Here is a 19,493-nt window from a genome sequence, read left to right as displayed (position 1 = left end):
AACATAGACTGCCCTTGTAAGTCATGTTTTGCTCTTTTAACGAGTTCCTTTCTAACTCGTCCTATTACTTACCAAACTCCACGAGAAGCCAACAGGCTGTGCAAAGATCAGCCTGGGTGACAATTGGGGAGGCATTCGAATCTTTCAAGCCCAGGGGACTGCCGGGCCGGGTCCGACTCCAGAACCTTAACCCCTCCAGGACTCGCCTTCCGCCGGCGGTCTCCGGCGATCTGTCCCTCCGGAGCAGAGTGCTCACCTAGTCTAAACCTGGAGCGCCTGAGGGGTAAGCGAAGGCTCCACCATCGGATCTCTTCTAAGCTCCGCTAGCCTAACTTTCAGAGAGCACTGGGAGCCGGAAGTGACGAGTGGAAGTCCCGCCTCATTCAGAGGGCGGGCTAGGAAGATGGCGGCGCCCAGGAGCCGGTGAGGTGAGAGGTGTCCTGGGGTCCTGGGGACGGCTGCACCAGTGCGTTATGGCCGCGTCCCCGCACACTATTTCCTCGCGCCTCCTCACAGGTATTGTACCCGGTTGGGAATGATCGTGGGCGAATTGTTTTCTTTTTTTGGCCACGCATGGGACCGTGTGGCCGGCCGCCTGCAACCTTGGAAGCCCTTGGCTTGTCACCTGGCAGGGAGGTGACCTTTGGAGTAACCTGAAGGGACGAGGCCAAGAACTGTAGACCAGCTTTGCACCGTAGGCCAGGTGGTCCCTAAGGCTTGATGTCCCGTGCTTTTGGAGTTTCAGACAGTGCAAGCTGGAGGGCAGGGTAAACCATGGGGCCCCACAAGCCTGGCATATGAGAGCCGGGGTTCCTGGCCACCACCTTTTAATGACAAGAGGCGCACCTGCTGTCTTGCAGCTTAAAGTGTTACGATGATAACCATGATAATGATAACTGCCAACTGAATCCCATTGAGCCAGCGCTGTACCATCAGTAATGGCTCCTTCCATCAGAAGGACTTTTGACAGATGTTATGTTTATCCCAAACTCTTGAAAAACTCTTATATTTTACCTTTTCAGAGATTACCTTAGCAATCTACCTAAAATAGGAGTCTTTATCCTTCTTTTCTTATATCACATTAATTTATCATGGTTAACACATGCTGTAGTTGTTCGCACATGCAGTACAGATGTGCAACAATTTAGTGTGTTCCTCCCAGTTAGAGAAACACTTTGTGAAGATAAAGATAGTCTGTCTTCCTAGTTCACCACTGTGTCCCTCAAGTCCAAAACAATGCCTATGGGCATTGATGATGCTCAGTCATTTGTGAATGAATGAGATTGTGCTGGGAGAAATGTTAAAGAGGAGGTTGGTTTTGTGGCTGGTACCCATGGATGATGGCAGAGTGGTCTGTAGTGCAGACAAGATAGTAGAAGTCAAGTGTACCTTCTCACACATCCCAGAACCATCCTGTAGGCCTTCCTGTCACATACACACTGCCCACCGTGTCTGGCTGAGGGTGGTGATCACAGTGCTTCTGTAAAGCTCTTTTCTCCCGTGAGTTTGCATGAGCCCAGTGCAGATCACTTGACTTTCTTTAAAGAAACATTTACATGTCTATAACAAGGTAACGGAGCTAGATGATCTCAAAGCTACCTTATGGCTCATAAACCAGGGCAGCAAGTGGAAGGGTGGGTAGAAGTTACAGAGTTGGGCAGCACTTGGTAATTGTTAAAGCTGGGCGATGAGTGATGGAGCCTTCTTGAACACCTCTTTTTATATGACTGTCATTTTCTAAAATAAAAAGTTTATGGGTTTTTTTTTTTGTGTGTGTGTGTGTGTGGTGTCAGTTGTGAGTCTTTCTTGACTCACTTCTTTGTTGCTTTCTGTAATCGCTGATTGTGAGTATTCCTCAATGCAGACACTCATTTTTAGAGGGCTCATCTCTTCTTAGTGCTTGACTATTCTCTCTATACGGAAGCTTCTTCTTTTTATACAGATTCCTCAGAGCAGCCTTTCTTTCTGCTTTCCCGTTTGGTGTTTCAGCTTCTCATAGGACAATTCTATTTTGACTCTTGAGTCTCCTAGTGCTAGGAGATGGCTTGCCTATGACCCCCTCTGTTACAGGATCAGCATCTGGAGTGGTAGAATAGCGGGAACTAATAGCTTATTGTCTGAAATTGAGTATATCTTCAGAAAAATATGCTCATTTGTATATCTATGAAAGATCCCTCTCAGAACTTTGATGGGGAGAGTTGGCAGAGAAGGATCATTAGGGTTGCTAAGTAACTAGCAGTTACTTCTGAGTTGGCTCATAAAAGTTTAAGTTTTTCACATTGCCACTAAATATGGTTCAGGAACATTAAGTATCCTTAGTTGATTTACAAAGCCCTAATGGTCTTGTATTTCCAAGGACAGGACTTGTTCTCACAGTTCAGGAAATCTACTTGTGCTAGTCAGTTACCAAATGTCATTCCACTTTATTATATGACAAGGTGTCCTGGAGCTGTGGTAGCAGAACTGACTAAAGGAGAGACTCTGCCATCTGAAGAACTAAACACTATGATGATGGTGTTTTGAGAAATCTTTCCTTGGGGAGACGGAAACAATGCCTACTTTCTCATCATAGGGTCCTAATCAAAAACCAAAGAATGGTTCCACCAAAGTTCAGCCTAGGGAGCCATTGTTTTTATTGGCATTGTTCTTATAGAGCATGGGTGAGGGGGCTACCGGCAGGAGTAGGAGGGGATATCAAAGCAGCTGCACTTGTAAGTTTGTACCCAGTGCGGATGATGGCTTCCCCATAGCCATGAAAGGGCACCTTTCACAGCCTTATTACTCTAGTATCTCTACGCCCTGAGGCCACCTGCAGTTAAAGCAGAATAGCAAACAAATGGTTGTAAGGAGTGGCTGGAATCTCAGGTGAGAGTCCAAGTCCTCCCCAACCCCTCTGGGAGGGAATGCCAGCAGCTATCAAGCTGGATCCTGATGGACTCTTGCAAGCAGGCACTGCCAGTCTGGTGACGATGGAGGCCGTTTTATTCTGAGCACTGCATTCCATAACAGATGGAACAGTTTGCTTCAGATGTAGAGATCCATGGTCAAACACTAGGCAGAGATTGGGGAAGCCCATGGAAGAAGAAGAAGGATTGTAGGAGCCAGAGAGGTCATAAGAACATGGCCGGAAGAATCAGCTAACCAGGGCTCATAGGGATTCATAGAGACTGAACAGACAGTCAGGGCACCTGCATGGGTCTTACCAAGGTCCTATCTCTATATGTTATGGTTGTATAGCTTGGTGTTCTTATGGGATACCTAACCCTGGTAGTAGAGGCTGTTTCTGACTCTTTTGCCTGCTCTTGGGACCCCTGTTCTTCTACTGTGTTGCCTTGTCCAGCCTTAATATGAGGGGATGTGCTAGTCTTATTGTAACTTGTTATGTTATGTTTGGTTGATAATACATGGGAAACCTACCCTTTTCTGAAGAGAGGAGGAGTGGATCTGGAGGAGAGGGGAGGTTGGGATGGGAGGATGGGAGAGGAAACTGTGGTCAGGATGTAATATAGGGGAGAAGAATAAAAGAAAAAAGTGCTGTCATAAAACACGATATAACATTGTAGAACAGTTGAAAGAGATTGAACATTTGATAAGTAGAGAATAGAGTGCATACGAGGAAGCAGTGTAAATAAAGTTGATTCAGTTATGTGAGGTTGGCTTAGTCGTGAGGTCATGAAGCAGCCTTGCTGTGATAAAGTAGATCTCCACCTTTGTGTGAGTAATATGTGTTAGGTATGGTGGTTTGAATCCAGGCACAGACATTTGAACCTTCGGTCCCAAGATGGTGATGTTGTTTGGGGAGGTTTAAGGGGTGCAATCTGTGAAACATGGGTTGGAAAAGAAAGGAGATGCATGAAGGCCGATGACTGTCTTCACTCTGACTGCTGTTACTCTACTCCAGTGTAAGATCATAGAGTCTCTCAGTAGGGATAGAAAGAGAGGGACAAAGTTGACAGACATGTCAGAGTTGAGTGGACTTGTTGATTCATTAGGTGAGAAAGTAAGAGCTCTATCTCCTGAAGGATAGAGATACATGTGAGAAAGAAGTGGCCTTAGAGACATAAGGCTGTCTACTCACATGGAGACACCAAAAGCAATCGTATATCGGCATACTGGAGCTTCAGAAATGAGTTAAAGACTAATAACTACCCATTTTTTAGGGACAGATAGTTGTCTTGGTTACTTTTCTGTTGCTGTGAAGAGACACCGTGACCAAGGTAATTTATAAAAGAGAAAGGGAGAGGGAGAGCACTAACTGGGAATGGCATGAACATTTGAAACTGTAAAGCCCACCTCTATTAACACTTCCTCCAACAAGGCCATACCTCTGAATTCTTCTCAAACAGTTCCACAAACTGGGGCCTGGGTACTCAAATACATGAGCCTATGGGAGGCATTCTTATTTAAATCACCAAAGTATTGTTTACATAAACTGACAGATAATTATATTGTATGTATGGAGACATGACTGTCAATTCACCTCAAATAGGACATTGGGTGATTGGGCAAGAAACTAGTCTACCCACGTATAACTTGGTGCCAAGTGAGTTTATTTGAATACTTACAGGATTACCAGTGAGAGTTACTTACAGGAGTTGGGGAGAATTGGGCTTCACTGAAAAGGCCACCCCAGTATGTGTGGTGGTTAGCTCAGGAAAACTGCATCCCTACAGGTCCCTGTGCATCTGCAGGAAGCTACACAGTGGAGTCTCCTCTTACTTTGCAACTGTTCCTGCTTGTATAACTCCAAGGAGGGACCTTTTCAATCTTAAAACTTCCTAAGCTTACCGAACCCTTGTAGGTTTGTCAGCTTCCTGAGAACTATGAGCCTTCCTCTAGGAGGGAGGGAATCCTTAAATCTAGTGGAAATGACTACACAATGCAAAGAAAATTGAGGCACGCTAGGAAACTAAAAAGCAGAAAACATCACAGAGAAACTAGATTGTGGAAGCCATGAGAGGAGACACTTTCAAAAAGATCAGATGGGGCCCTAGAGGGTAAGCAAGGGGATAACTGCAGTGTGTGTGTGTGTGTGTGTGTGTGTGTGTGTGTGTGTGTGTGTGTGTGTGTGTAGGTGTGTTGTGTGTGTGTACACACACATCTATACACACATATACATTCACATGTTGATTTGAGACATTTAGTAAAGTGATTAAAATTCAGATTTGAATGCAACAGAAGCAGCTTATTCCTAACTGGGTTGCCAGTCATATTTTACTGAAAAGTATTTCCCCTTATAGTATTATCTATGCAGCCATAACCAAAATGGAAACCTTCATCTCAGTTTACTGGTATTCAGTAAGAAAAGATATAGGCCACCTTTTCTACTTTTTAAGATGTGAACTCACTGAGTTGTATTTTCTTCTTAGAAACATCTATACTGTGGTAGTCTCCACACTCCACTGAATTGTTGTATGCATTATGATGTGAGAGTGAGGTTTCCCCAGTCCTCCTGAAGACTGTCCTCAGTGACTGAAGAGTGCCACTCATTCCTGGGTTGGAGGCAGAGGTGGTTTGGAGCCCAGCTTAACACAGAGCATCAGTCCGCTTGGCTTTGCCTCTAGGTGGATGTGGGCACTGTGGGTGAGCAGCTGTTGTTTCTACATGTCTTCCTTTCCATGTCTCTGTTTCAGGCTCAGTAGGAGGATGTGTCTGGTATTTGGAGAGAAGAGCTATACAGGGATTGCCACACAGGGTCACACATCTGTTCAGGAATGTCAGTAATCAGTGGGTCACGCTCCAGCACTTGAGCTTCCTCAAGCGCATGGTAAGTAGAAGCCATCCTTCAGCTGCTCTCTGCCTCTGCTTTTCTCTGGGGTGGGGGTTGCAAAGATTCCTATTAGAAGAAAAGTTTTAGGAAGTAGTGTTCACAAGGGGCTTTTATTTAGTGTTCTCTTAAGTTTATCCAAAACTTTAATCTCTTGTTTTGATTATTTTTAACTGAAACCAGAATAATTCTGGCATTTGAGGTTAAATATATGATCTTGAATTTATTGATTAAGTTTGGAGAAAGATTGAAAACTTATGGCATATTTCGACCAGGCTAAAATTAGGAAAAGCTGAACTTGTATGATGCATCTTTCATACATTCTTTGAAGTTCTGTAAATATGTCAGTAATACAGAAGTAGTCATTTAACAGTGTGACCCCTTTATTTTCTTAGATCATCTGTACATTTGAAAAGTCTTTAACATTACTTCTGAGGGGCTAGGGAATGGCTCAGTCAGTAAAGCGCTTGCATTGCCACCATGAAGACCTGGGTTCGAGCCTCAGAACCAACATAAAAAGCTAGGCACGGAACTAGTGGGCACTTGTCATCTTACCTCAAAGGGCAAAATTAGGATACCTGGCTTACTGGCCCATAGAGTGCCTCATTTGATAAGACTGTCTAAAAAACTAAAATGTTTCCTGAGGAGAGATACTCAAGGCTCACCTGTGACTGTGTTTGTACCCTTTCTACATATGAACACGCATACACACACACACACACACACACTTCTGAGGCGACTGAAATAAAGATTCTGTAATTTCCCAGTGCTGTTCCAGGGGCACTGATGATCTAGTTCCTTTACAGGCCCGTATACATGCTGGCACACTGTGAACTTGCTGTATACATGCTGGCACACCGTGAGCTTATAATCTAGTTCTTTTACAGGCCCGTATACATGCTGGCACACCATGAGCTTGTGGCAGCATGGTTACTCGATTGTATAGAAAAGGGCTGGAGAATAGGAGTATAGCTGGAAATTCACAGAGCTACCATGGATGACTCCCAAACTCATAGTCTAGTGCTCTGTTTGGACACTTTAACTTAAAATTTAAAGAATGTAAAACCTTATTAAAATCCAGTTTTGTCAATTTTTAGAAGTTTGATGTTCTCATTTATAAATGAAAAAGTTATAAATAATGAACCTTCTTTAAATACTGTTGGGAAGATTAACTGAAGTATATATTGACATGAGAAATAAGGGGTCTCATAATATCACTGGTAATTACCAGTTTTTGCTAGCTGGTGAGTGATAGGCAAAACTAGTGGTAGCTGCACAACTAGTGTCCTTGCTGCATCCTGCATTCCCATGCATTCCCGAGAGGCCCTGTGAAGCCTTCCAGTGAGCTCCCTTGGACAGTTGCTTTAGAGCTCGGGGGGCCAAAGCTGACCTTGGTGATATCTGAAGATGGCTTCCTTGTATTTAGAAAGCCCATCCTGGGGAGAGGTCAGTGAATAACAGATGTATAATGCCAGGAACTTAGATTCCTAGATTTTCCTAAACCACAAATGGAAAGCCATAGCCAAGGAATTAACTTGGCCTCTGCATCTTTCAGTGCTGATGTCTTCGTTACACACACTTTTGGTGCTTGCCGTGTAACCAATCATAAATGTGGGAAGCTTTTTCAAGTACCATAAAAATACGACTGGTAGAAGACATTAACTGACATCCTTGTTTTTAGTAATGCGTGCTATTTGTCTGTCTGTCTAGTATGTCACACAGTTGCACAGGGGCCTTAGCCAGCGAGTCAAACCAAAGCCAGAGCCACCGGCATCTCCTTTCCTTGAACACACATCTTCAGGGCAAGCTAGAGCAGAAGTGGATGAGCTGCCATCTTTCCCAGCGCCCAGTCAGCCTCTGTCCCGGAAGCCAAATGAGGAGTTGGTGGAGCTGGAGGCGACCTCTATAGTGGACCATTCCCTTGACACAGCCAAAGAGAAAAGGGAAGAAAAGCAGTGGAAAGAGATGAAGCTTCACACTGACGATCTGCCTGGCATTTTGGCCCGGCTGTCCAAGATCAAACTCACAGGTACCTGGTTTTCAGATACTTTTTAAAATTTCTACTGAGCTGGATTTACTACGTCCCTTAAACTTTGAAACTCATGATTTTTCTTCCTTGTTAGGATTCACACTCAGATATTCTGAATTTTGCTTACACATGATTGTGGATTGTCTCACATTGTAACTTTTGTGCCAAAATTAATCTCACATGGATTAAAGTGGATGTTTGCCCTGCCTGTTTTCTTATGTTTACTATGTTTATACCCACTGTACATTTAAAATGCCGGACCTGAGTTCAGGAAGCCGCACTGCACTGCATGGTGTGAGCCCAGGATGACCGTGGGGGCTTTAGCTACTCTGTGTCCTGTTCCCCTTGGGAGCTCTGGGGTTATCCTATGTGTGCAAGGCCACAGACTAGGTTTCTCCAAGGATGTTTGGAAGTGCTTCCCCTTCTAATTCTAGAATATCAGATCCGATTTATTGCATCCGGCTGAATATTAACCTATAGTGTTGTCTATTGTATGGACTGCCCCGTGAGCTAGGTAAAGTATACTTCCTGTGTCATGGGATAGCTGAAGCTGGATGCACCTGTCACAGCCCCTTTACATGAGTGTACAGGTTACCCCACAACCTGAAGGACTGCACTCTCTCCTTGGATGAAAACAAAGGGTCAGAGTGTGACAAGCTGTGGTCAGGTTAAACCAAATGCACTTTGAAGGCAGAAGGTGGCAGATAGAGTCTCATCAGGTGAACAGCGGTGAGGGCTCAGGGCATAGTGAAGGATGAAAGAAAGAATAATTTCACTTGTCTCTAAATGTGCAGACCCTCAAGATCCAGGGTGAAGGATGGGAACTAGACAACTTCTCTTCTTAGTGACTTAAAGAAATTTACTTAAAATTCTCTTTTTGGCAGGAGTGGGATGGCATGTTAAATGAACATAGTGAGTGTAATAGAGTCTAGTGAGGGTTCTGCGGTATAACTAACAGCATCATTCTGTATGGAGAAGCGTCTGCATGCCTCACTGCAGCATGCCTCACTGCAGCTAAGCAAGACTTTACCACACCTCTAAAGCATGGTGCTTTGTTATCTTCACAGGGAGTCTGAGTGTCATGCTGTTGACATATTAAGAATAAGTATCGATAAGTAATATCTGTACAGATGTCACCTAAGAAGTTGGACCTCTCAGGAGGTCAGCCTCAGAAGCGGCCCCTGTCAACAGGGTCGTCTTTGTATAGTGTCATTTAACATGTATAGTCTGCAGATTGGTCCACTTCTCTTATCATCTTGTCTCTGTCAGAAATAGTAGCAGCATTCTCTCCTCAGCTGAGAAGCCAGTCTCTTTCAGCCCTAGTCAAGAGTCTGAGTGTTACAGGGAGAACCTTTCGGAACTTGTCTAAATGCGCTTCTCCCTCTGCAACTGCTATTCTAGTTCAAGTTGGGGAGATCCAGGTCCCTTACCTTTTGATATTTATTTATTTTTAGTTGTATGTGTATAGGTATTTTGTTTGCATTTATGTCCAGTTCCAGAAGGCTGGAAGAGGGCATCAGACCCCCTGGAGCTAGAGTTAGAGGTTACAAGCAGTCTTATGGGTTCTGGGAATTGAACTGCGATCCTGTGGAAAAGAAGCCAGTACTCTTAACCACTAAGACATCTTTCCAGCCCCATCCAACCATCCATCATCCATCCATCCATCCATCTATCCATCCATCCATTTCCTGTAGTTCCTTATTGTCCCTTTGTCCCCACTACAGTTCATGCCACCCAGAGCTGCCAGCTACTTTCCCCAGATACCACTTCCAGTCAGTTTTTCTAAACTACACAAGAGACCTTTGTGTCTAACTGTTACTTTCTGCCCCCACTCTGCCTGCTTCTAAGGCAATGGTAGTGACAGCCAGTCCTTGCATCTCAGCTTACCTGTCCCATGCCACCATGGGACTGATCTGCCCATCTCACTTCTACTCAGATCCTTCAGGCCTCTCTAGGAAGCCTGCACTGGGTTCCAGTCTTGAGATCCTAAATGGGACATTTACTCACCAGTGTGGTTTTAGGTAGTTTTCTTCACCATATTGAGATAATTTCCATATCTGGAAGGGAGGAAATACAACATGTCATTCAGAATTTTAATTGTATAATATATTAAAGCCACCCAGCAGTGTTCCTTACAAATGAGAGGTATAGAAAGTGAGTTTGTGGATAGTTACGGATAAATATTTAAGCGCCCTCTCACTGTGTGTTCTGGGGAATTGTTTCTGGCCATGCAGATGGTATAGGTGAGTGAGGGTTAAGTAGGCAGGGAGAAGGCCGGGCATGGTGGCGCACGCCTTTAATCCCAGCACTCAGGAGGCAGAGGCAGGTGGATTTCTGAGTTCGAGGCCAGCCTGGTCTCAAAGTGAGTTCCAGGACAGCCAGGGCTATACAAAGAAACCCTGTCTCGGAAAAAAAAAAAAAAAAGGTAGGCAGGGAGATGAGAGACTGGAGGCAACAGCAAAAGCCTGAACAGAGTCCAAGAACTTTGCTGCATCCTGGCACATTCAGAAAATGGATATATGACGTGGGTGTGGTAGGAGAGGGGCTAGGAGGGTTAGTGTTGTCAGGTGGGCACTTACTCTGTTGAAGAGCTGCACTGGTAAAGCATGGTGGTAACAAGTTCTGGAAGGTTCTTAGAGAAAGATGACCACTTTGTGATTTATTTCTGTCTTAGGTGTCTTAGTTACCATGAAATTACTGCGGGCCAAATCAAACACAAACTTCAATGCTGAGTTGTGCGTCTTCCTGTGCGAGTGCTCACCTTTACAGCCCAGAACAGTGGCTTTGTGAACTTGGAGCGTGTTCACTGCCTGCCACCCTCGCCTGCACCCTCCCACCGTTTCCTTCTCTGTCCCTCAGTAGTTCCACTTACTTCCCATATGTTTTTATCTAGATCTCATGAGGGAAAACATGGGACATTTGTTTTTCTTAGTCCAGCTTGTTATAGTTAACACAATCTCTGGTTCCATCCATTTTTCTATAGACAACATGAGTTCATACTTCTTTATGGCTGGGTGGATACTTAGCACATTTTCTTTACTTGGTTTTCAATTGATGGATGGACACCTAGGCTGATGTAACTTGACTGCTGTACACAGAGCTACAGTAAGCAGGATCCATAGGTAGGTCTAGTGTATGCTGACTAAGAATCTTTTGTGTTCTTTGGGTACATTTTAGATACATACAGCTGGATCATGGTGGAGAGAGAGAGAGAGAGAGAGAGAGAGAGAGAGAGAGAACATCTTGTGGCATAGTCTTCATTTAGTCTGCCATCATTTACCTAACCTTCTAAGGTGCACCTTGAGACCTTGAGGGTGATTTCAGCTGTTTCTAGTTTGATTGCTTAATTTCTCTGTTTGTTTATTTTGAGACAGTATATGATTATGTAGCCCATGCCAACTCAAAATTTGCTGCATAGCCACCCAGGTAGACTTTAATCCTCCTGCCTCACCTCCCCTAGTGCTAGGATTATAGGCATGAGCCACAAGGTCTAGCATGTCTAGTTTTCTGTATTTAAAGAAATTCTGTGACTAACTTCTGTGAATATCTATCCTTCCACACTTCTATGCCTCTCGTCTGTTGTGTTTAGACTGAAATGGCATACTTTAGACATAAGTTTTGATAAACTTGTTCCTAAGAAAGTAAATGCAGTGTGCAGACACAGCTGTGTGCAGACCACACCTGTATATGTACTGTTTACTGATTTTTGCCACTTTGATCATTGAAAAAGGCTTTGTGTTAGTTTGCACTCCATGTACCTTGGTAGACCTCTTCCTCAAATTTTGAGCATTCTATCCAGTTTGCTTCTTCCATCTTTGGTTACTATTATATTTTTTCTTTTGTATGCACACATGTATATGTTGGTACTCATGTGGAGGCCCGAGGTTGACACTGGATGCCTTCCTCAGTGACTCTCCACTTTACTGTTTGAGGCAGGGTCTCACTGAACTTGAAGCTCCCTGATTTGGTTAAATGGGCTGGCCAGTGAGCACGAGGGATCCTGCTGTCTCCACCTTTCCTGTGCTAGGATTACAGGCATGCACAGCCACAAGGGCTTTTTATGTGGGAGCTGGTGATTTGAACTCAAGTCTCCTGCATGTGTGGCAAGTACTTTACTAACTGAGCTACTGTCCAGCCCCAGTTTTCCTTTTGGAAGATAAATCTCACACAATAGCCCCAACGGGCCTTGCGAGCAGGAAAGTCCTGCCTCAGTCTCCCAGTTTCCAGGGTTGCAGGCTATGCTGCCGTGTACAGCTTCTCAGTCTCCGCTGTGAACTTGAAGTTAGACTGAGTATTATGAGTATTATGTTTTATGAGACGGCCATGGGCCCACAGGGCAGGGAATGCTAGGGTTTGGATGTGAAGTGATTCCCATTTGTTTCAATCCTTTGTCCCCAGCCAGTGGCACTACTTGGGAGGTTATGGGACCTTTAGGAAGTGGGGCCTTGCTGACAGAAGGGGCTTTCTGTAGGTGGGCTCTATGGGTTACAGTCTGGCCCTGTTCTAGCTGGAATCTTTGCTGCTTGATGATTGGCCTCAGGAAGTAATTGAGCTGCCTTCCTGCCTCCTGAACACTGACTGCCCTGCCTGTCCTGCCTCAAAACTGTGAGCTAAACAGCTCTTCCTCCACCCAGAGGTGCTTTAGCCAGATCTTGTCCTGTGACCTTAGCAAAGCAGCCTTTCAGCCCACAAGTGCTACGCCCAGGATCCTGTCACTGGGACCCAATCAATGCAAGTGTTTCTGTTCCATCCTCCAGGTTTGTGTTCGTGACATCCCATTGTTTTCTTTCACTTTGTCCCACCGCCCTTTCCCTTTGGAGAGTTCAGACCTACCCTCCCTTACTCATGGTTAGGAAGGACTGACTGCCACATGGCATAACGGCCTAGGTCAAGGCTCTTCTAGTATGCTTGTGTGTTTGTTCAGTCTGTAAGGTTTTGTCATCATCTGTTATCTGTGTCACTAGAAATGGAATTTAGGTCACATGGCTCCCAGTCCTGCTGAGCCAGACTCTCCTGTATAAGGCTTTCTTGGCAGCCAGTCGCATCTTTAATCTCAGGGCTTTCAAGGCTGAGGCTGCTCTCTGAGTTCATGGTCAGCCAGGGCTACACTTTTTCTTTTTTTTTTTTTTCTAAATTAAAAAGAGAGAAAAATGGAAATGAGGGAGATGTGAGTTTGATTTTGGCAAATTTTTTGGGCAAGGCACTTCAGAGAACAGAAGTCAGACAGAATTGAGTTCTGGAAGTGCTAGAGGTCTCCGGATGGAGTTATCAGAGAGTCACAGTCAAGAACGGGTGTTGGGGGATGGATGGTAGATTGAGCAGAGCAGAGGGCCCAGGGCAGTGTTCCTTAAGATCATTCCTTCTAGTTCCTACGGAGGCCTGTAAGGAGCCTGTGAGCAATCAGAGAGTCAGAGGAGGGGAAAACAAGAAGGAGCTCTGTCACAAGCAGAGGTGCAGACCCTTTCCCACCAGGAAAGACTTGGACTACATTGCAGATGCAGAAGGACAGCTCAGAAGCCTGGCTGCACTGGGTCAGGAAGTGAGTGCCCACTGCCTGGTGAGTCAGAGAATGACGAGCCAAATTTCTTCTAAATGCTTACAGGACCTGCTGTGAATAATGTATTTCATTTTTAGAAGTGTATGTAGCCCATGAGTATTTCATTAGTAACAAATAAAGGGTGACTAATGTAAGGTCAGATTTTTTTTTTTTTTGGCTACAACTTTCCTTTATTCTGGCTATCGTACTATTTTCCTTTTATGTGGCTTCTGTGGTTATATATCTGAGTTGGCATTCCAGATAGGGCAGGGTTTAATACGTAAAATCTGATGTCTGAAATCTGAAGCAGGTGGTAATCATTTAATATCTTAGTTATCCTTCAGTGTGCATGGATGCACTGGCTCCCAAGTGTCACAGGGGTCAGGGGCACTGATGGCATGCTTGTTAACATGGTCATCTCTTGCCTTGTGCTGGGAATTCAGCCACCCTGGGTCCTGGACCCGACCTGGAGGTCTGCATGTATGACGTGTAATGCAGGATGCAGGTGTCACATCCTTCTTGTTACCTTGGCACTCAGAAACCCAGGGGAGGTGGGCTCAGTCATCAGCTCAGTGCAGACCTATTAGTGTGGCTGCTGCTGGAGAGAGCTTGATTATTGAGAGCCAGAGCTGCTTAGTAGGACAGCTGGCCACAGGGAAGGCATCTGGGTAGAACCTGGACCACACAAGAGAGGCATGCAAAAGCAAGATGGTCAAGGAAAGGGGGCTAGCACCTCACCTACAGCCATGATGGAAGAGGCCTGGGGTCATAAATTTCCCACATATGATTTTATTTATCCCATGTGACTAATTGAGTTAAAGCCATTTCCTTCTACTTATTCCATTTAAAGAGGTAGCACCCTGTGGTGACCCTTAGCCCTCTCATCTGACTGACCTTGTATTTCCCTCTTTAGTTTATCGCTTGAGTGTGTGCATCCTGGAGTCAGCAGGGGTATTTCTTTAAGGAGATCCCTGATATATGTAAATTGAATTCTCTTGGACTCTTAACATGTTAGAAAATTCATTTCTAGCTCATGGCAGCTGAGGCACAAATTTTGGGGAGTCAGCAGTCACATTATAGAATGAGGTTTTTCTCTTTTTTCCATTTTTTATTAGATATTGTCTCTATTTACATTTCAAATTTTATCCCCTTTCCTCATTTCTCCTCCAAAAGCCTCCCATCACATCCCCCCTCCCCTGCTTACTAATCCACCCACACCCGTTTCCCTGTCCCCTACCATTCCCCTACACTACGGCATCGACCCTTCACAAGGCCAAGGCCCTCTCCTCTCATTGATGTCCCACAAGACCATCCTCTGCTACATATGCAGCTAAAGCCTTGAGTCCCTCCTTGTGTACTCTTTGGTTGGCGGTTTAGTTCCTGAGAGCTCTGGCGGGTACTGGTTGGTTCATATTGCTGTTCCTCTTATGGGGCTGTAAATCCCTTCAGCTCCTTGGGTCTTATCTCTAGCTCCTCCATTGGCAACCCTGTGCTCAGTTCAATGGATGGCTGTGAGCATCCATTTCTGTATTTGTAAGGCACTGGCAGAGCCTCTCAGGAGACAGCTATATCAGACTCCAGTCAGTAAGTACTTGTTTGCATCCACACTAGTGTCTGGGTTTAGTAACTGTATGTGGGATGGATCCCTAGGTGGGACAGTTACTGATGGCCTTTCCTTCAGTCTCTGCTCCAAACTTTGTCTCTGTATCTTCTCCCATGCATATTTTGATCCCCCTTCTAAGAAGGATCAAACTATCCACACTGTGGTCTTCCTTCTTCTTGAGCTTCATGTGGTCTGTGAATTATATTTTGGGTATTCTGAACTTCTGGCCTAATACCCACTTATCAGTGAGTGCATACAATGTGTGTGCTTCTGGTGTCTGGGTTACCTTACTCGGAATGATATTTTGTAGTTCCATCCATTTGTCTAAGAATTTCATGAATTCATTGTTTTTAAAGCTGAGTAGTATTCCATTGTGTCAATGTACTACAATTTCTGTATCCATTCCTCTGTTGAGGGACATCTCTGGGTTGTTTCTAGCTTCTGGCTATTATAAATAAGGCTGCTGTGGACATGGTGGAGCATGTGTCCTTACTATATGTTGGAGCATCTTCTGGGTATATGTTCAGGAGTGGTTTAGCTGGATCCTCAGGTAGTATTATGTACAATTTTCTGAGGAACCACCAAACTGATTTCCAGAGTGGTTGTACCAGCTTGCAATCCCACCAGCAGTGGAGGAGTGTTCCTCTTTTCCAGTGATTATTTTGTTTGCACTTCTAAGGACAGAAGTATCCAGGTCTTCCTTCATATGGTCTTTGATTTCATATGGTTTGTGAGTTGCATCCTGGGTATTCCAAACTTCTGGCCTAATATCCACTTATCAGTGAGTGCATATCATGTGTGTTCTTCTGTGACTGGGTTATCTCACTCAGGATGATATTTTGTAGTTCCATCCATTTACCTGCGAATTTCATGAATTCATTGTTTTTAATAGCTGAATAGTACTCCATTGTATAAATGTACTACATTTTCTGGACTCATTCCTCTGTTGAGGGACATCTGGGTTCTTTCTAGCTCTGGCTATTATAAATAAGGCTGCTATGGACATAGTGGAGCATGTGTCCTTATTACATGTTGGAGCATCTTCTGGGTATATGCCCAGGAGTGGTATAGCTGTGTCCTCAGGTATACTATATCCAATTCTCTGAGGAACCACCAAACTGATTTCCAGAGTGGTTGTACCAGCTTGCAGTCCCACCAGCAGTGGAGGAATGGTCCTTTCTCCACATCCTTGCCAGCATCTGCTGTCACCAGAGTTTTTAATCTTAGCCAATCTGACTGGTGCAAAGTGGAATCTCAGGGTTGTTTTGATTTGCATTTCCCTGATGACAAAGGATGTTGGACATTTCTTTAGGTGCTTCTCAGCCATTTGGTATTCCTCAGTTGAGAATTCCTTGTTTAACTGTGTACCCCATTTTTAAAATAGGGTTATTTGGTTCTCTAGCGTCTTAACTTCTTGAGTTCTTTGTATGTATTGGGTATTAGCCCTCTACCAGAGGTAGAGATTGGTAAAGATCTTTGCCCTTTCTGTTGGCTGCTGTTTTGTCTTATTGACAGCATCCTTTGCCTTACAGAAGCTTTGCAATTTTATGTGGTCCCATTTGTCAAGAATGAGTCTTTTCTGTGCTTCCTCTGTTTATAGCTATACTATGCCAAGGAAGGGGCGTACACTGATCAGAATGGATTTCCTTTGTAGGAAGGCAGGCTGGCTGCAGCCTAAATCCTGACACTTCTATTAGGACATAGGCCAAACCTTTGCTTGTGCAAATGCCATTTGAAGACGTGTGTGTGTGTGTGTGTGTGTGTGTGTGTGTGTGTGTGTGTAAGACTTAGTTCATAAAAGAGTAATAGGCCTTTCTTGAGCCCCCTGCCAGCTGAACTATTTACAATATGTTTTTGCAGTTTATTGCAGGGAGTTCCACACCAGGGTGAGGAAATTTTATTTGGATTAGGATCATAAGAGGCTGTGGTGACTAAACCGAGTTTAGGCTGACTATAGGTTAATAAAAAGCAGGACTTTTCCTGAGGAACATCTGTGCTGAAAAATTGTGTTTCCCAAGGCCAGCATACTAAATGGGTTGTTTATTGGAACCAATAGATGAAGCTGTTGCTGGAAATGGTAGAGACCGCAGTGAGTAGACCTTCCCCCATCCTGAACGCTGCTTTTGATTCAGAGAAAAGTAGAAGCAGGAGGCTGGTGCGTTTAGGATTGCTTTGTGTGACTTACCACGGTGTTGCTGGGAGCTGGACCAGGCAGCTCCCATGCTCTGGCTGCAAGGCCATTTCACTTGCAGTCAGTTCGAGAAGTCTCTGAGGCTAATATTTTGAGTAGTGGATAACAATGTTCTTACTAAATCTTTCCTCAGTGTTTTAAGTCTTGTAACTATTAAGTATTTATTTTAGTATTATTTATTAAGTATTTATTTATACAAATAGGCTTTTAAAAATTGAAATGCTCTTATAATTCTACCAAGTCACAATAACTATCACTTTATAGAATTTGGTAAATTAGCTTGTAGAATTTAATATCACACTTGTCTTTTGTATGACACTCACTCTGATTTTGCTGACCTAGATTTCTGTTTTATTTTGCGTTTTAGATTTCTTAAGGCAGAATATAAACAAGAGGGCTGGGCAGATGGCTCAGTGGTTAAGAGCACTTGCTGCTGTTCCAGAGATCCTAGATCAAGTCACGTGTGCGTGCGCATGCAAAATAATCTCTGAAGAGCTCCCTCTGAGTCATCTAACTCTCTGTACAATTTTCAGCTCTCCCTACCTGCGCACACTCTGTCGAAAGTTAACAGTCCACACTGTAGAGTTAGACTGACTGAGCTGGAATCTCTCATTTGTAAAATATTGATTGGTTGTACAATTATTGGCACATTTTTTGATGTCTTAAAAGTGCATTTTCTACTATAAAATGGAAGTAATTCCATCTGAGAGGATTACTGTAAAATTTATAAGAAACAATTTAGATGAACACGTTAATGTTCAAGGAAAGTTAATTATTATTATTACATGGTACTAATATATGTATAAGACATTTGAATAATTTTTAATATCATTGCTCATACATCTTTTCATGTCTTTATCTCTATAATTTAGGTCCTTAGAAATAAATCCCTTTTCATATTTTTATTGTCATATATTAATTATCCAAAATAATGGGCCTGCTGTGCGTAGTCTATCCTTTGGATATGTTCACCCTCCTGCTGGCCTCTCTCGCTCCTCCGCAGCCCATGTGTGAGTGGACAGAGCAGGTCGGTTGCCACTGCATTGCTGGACCCCAGTTTATTTACTTCCCTTCTGTCTGGTAGCTTTCATTCCACTATCATTACTGTACATAGTACTGTAAAGACTACCTGCGCCTTTCATCTGGGATGGTTCCCCTGGGTAGACACTGCAAGTGTCTTTTGGAGATAAAATATGTATGTTTTCAGGGCTTTTGATTGGCAGATTGAAAGGTTGTACCAGGTGATGCTATGGCCCAAGTGGGCAACCTACCATACCTTCAACTCTTACTGCTGGCTAATGCTGTAATTTTATAAATAATGTGAAGAAATATGTAAATATTGGTATACAGACTTGTTTTATATTTAAAACTCCTGATGATTATTAATACTCAGTGATGATTTGTGTTTTTACTGAAGACAACCCACTTGTCTTCCAGCCTGCCCTTCTGTTTGTCTTACTGCTTGCAGGGATTCTTTACATATTATAGTCAGTCAGTCCTGGTTTGTGTGTGTGGACATGCGTGTGTGTGTGAGTATGTGTGTGTCATTTGCTGCTTTTCATTTGCCAACATTTGATATATAAAAGTTAATTTTGTGGGAACCAAATCTATTTTTCTGAGGGCCAGGTCTTTTACCATATTTAAGCTTTTCCATATGAAGACTGTATAAACATTTACCTTCTTGTCAGTGCTATATTTGTAAAACTTTATATTGTGTGTTAAGCTGCTTTCTTTTCAGGATGTGTATTTTGGTTAGTGGTATGCAGTGGGCTTTATAACTAGGTTTACTGCCTTTACCCATGTCACAGTATCAGATTCATGGGTTTAAGAATTTATAAAGCTTTATCTGTGGAGCCCTTCCTGTTTCTATCCTTCCCTATTTCCACCCTAAGTTCTACTAGTATCTTAAGTGGAATTTCAGTATGTTCACAGTTTAATTTGGGTATGTATTGAGATCTTCACGGTGTCGCATTATCTTCATTTATCTGACTCTTCCTTTATTCTTTGTAAGTTTTGTTGTTGTTGTTGTTGTTGTTGTTGTTGTTGTTGTTGTTTTAATAGGTCAAAATATTTGGTACTAAATTGACTTGATCTGGGGTATTTTAAAATATTTTTTTCAATTGATTGTTTCTTGAACTTTTCAGGGAAGCAGTCTCATGGTAATCAGATTATCTCCTTTTTCTTCTTATGTGAGTTCCTTTGCTTTCTGGGACATCTCCTCTTAGTTGGCACTGCCTAGTAGCTTTCCTGTCTGTCTGCCCCGTCTCACTGTTTTGGCCAGGCCCTCTGGTGTGTTATGTCCACTGCTGGTTTGAGTCTTGCATTTCTGTTGGCACTGTGGCAGGCGTTGTTTCTTCACAGTGTTTG

The 19,493-nt window shown here is 43.6% G+C and overlaps 1 protein-coding gene across 1 annotated transcript in view; it reads left to right on the top strand.

Moving 5' to 3' along the window:
• Positions 1 to 385: 385 nt before the first annotated feature.
• Positions 386 to 19,493, top strand: part of LOC110331676 (protoheme IX farnesyltransferase, mitochondrial) — a 115,183-nt gene continuing 96,075 nt past the window's right edge. The window contains exons 1-3 of the mRNA XM_021212474.1: positions 386 to 516; positions 5,634 to 5,767; positions 7,478 to 7,796. Coding sequence (XP_021068133.1) covers positions 474 to 516; positions 5,634 to 5,767; positions 7,478 to 7,796 — 496 coding nt within the window. The 5' untranslated portion in view covers positions 386 to 473. The remainder of the gene's footprint in view (positions 517 to 5,633; positions 5,768 to 7,477; positions 7,797 to 19,493) is intronic.

This window comes from Mus pahari, chromosome 14 (assembly GCF_900095145.1).
Source record: "Mus pahari chromosome 14, PAHARI_EIJ_v1.1, whole genome shotgun sequence".
Lineage (NCBI taxonomy): Eukaryota > Metazoa > Chordata > Mammalia > Rodentia > Muridae > Mus > Mus pahari.
This window is presented reverse-complemented; position numbering and strand designations above follow the sequence as displayed.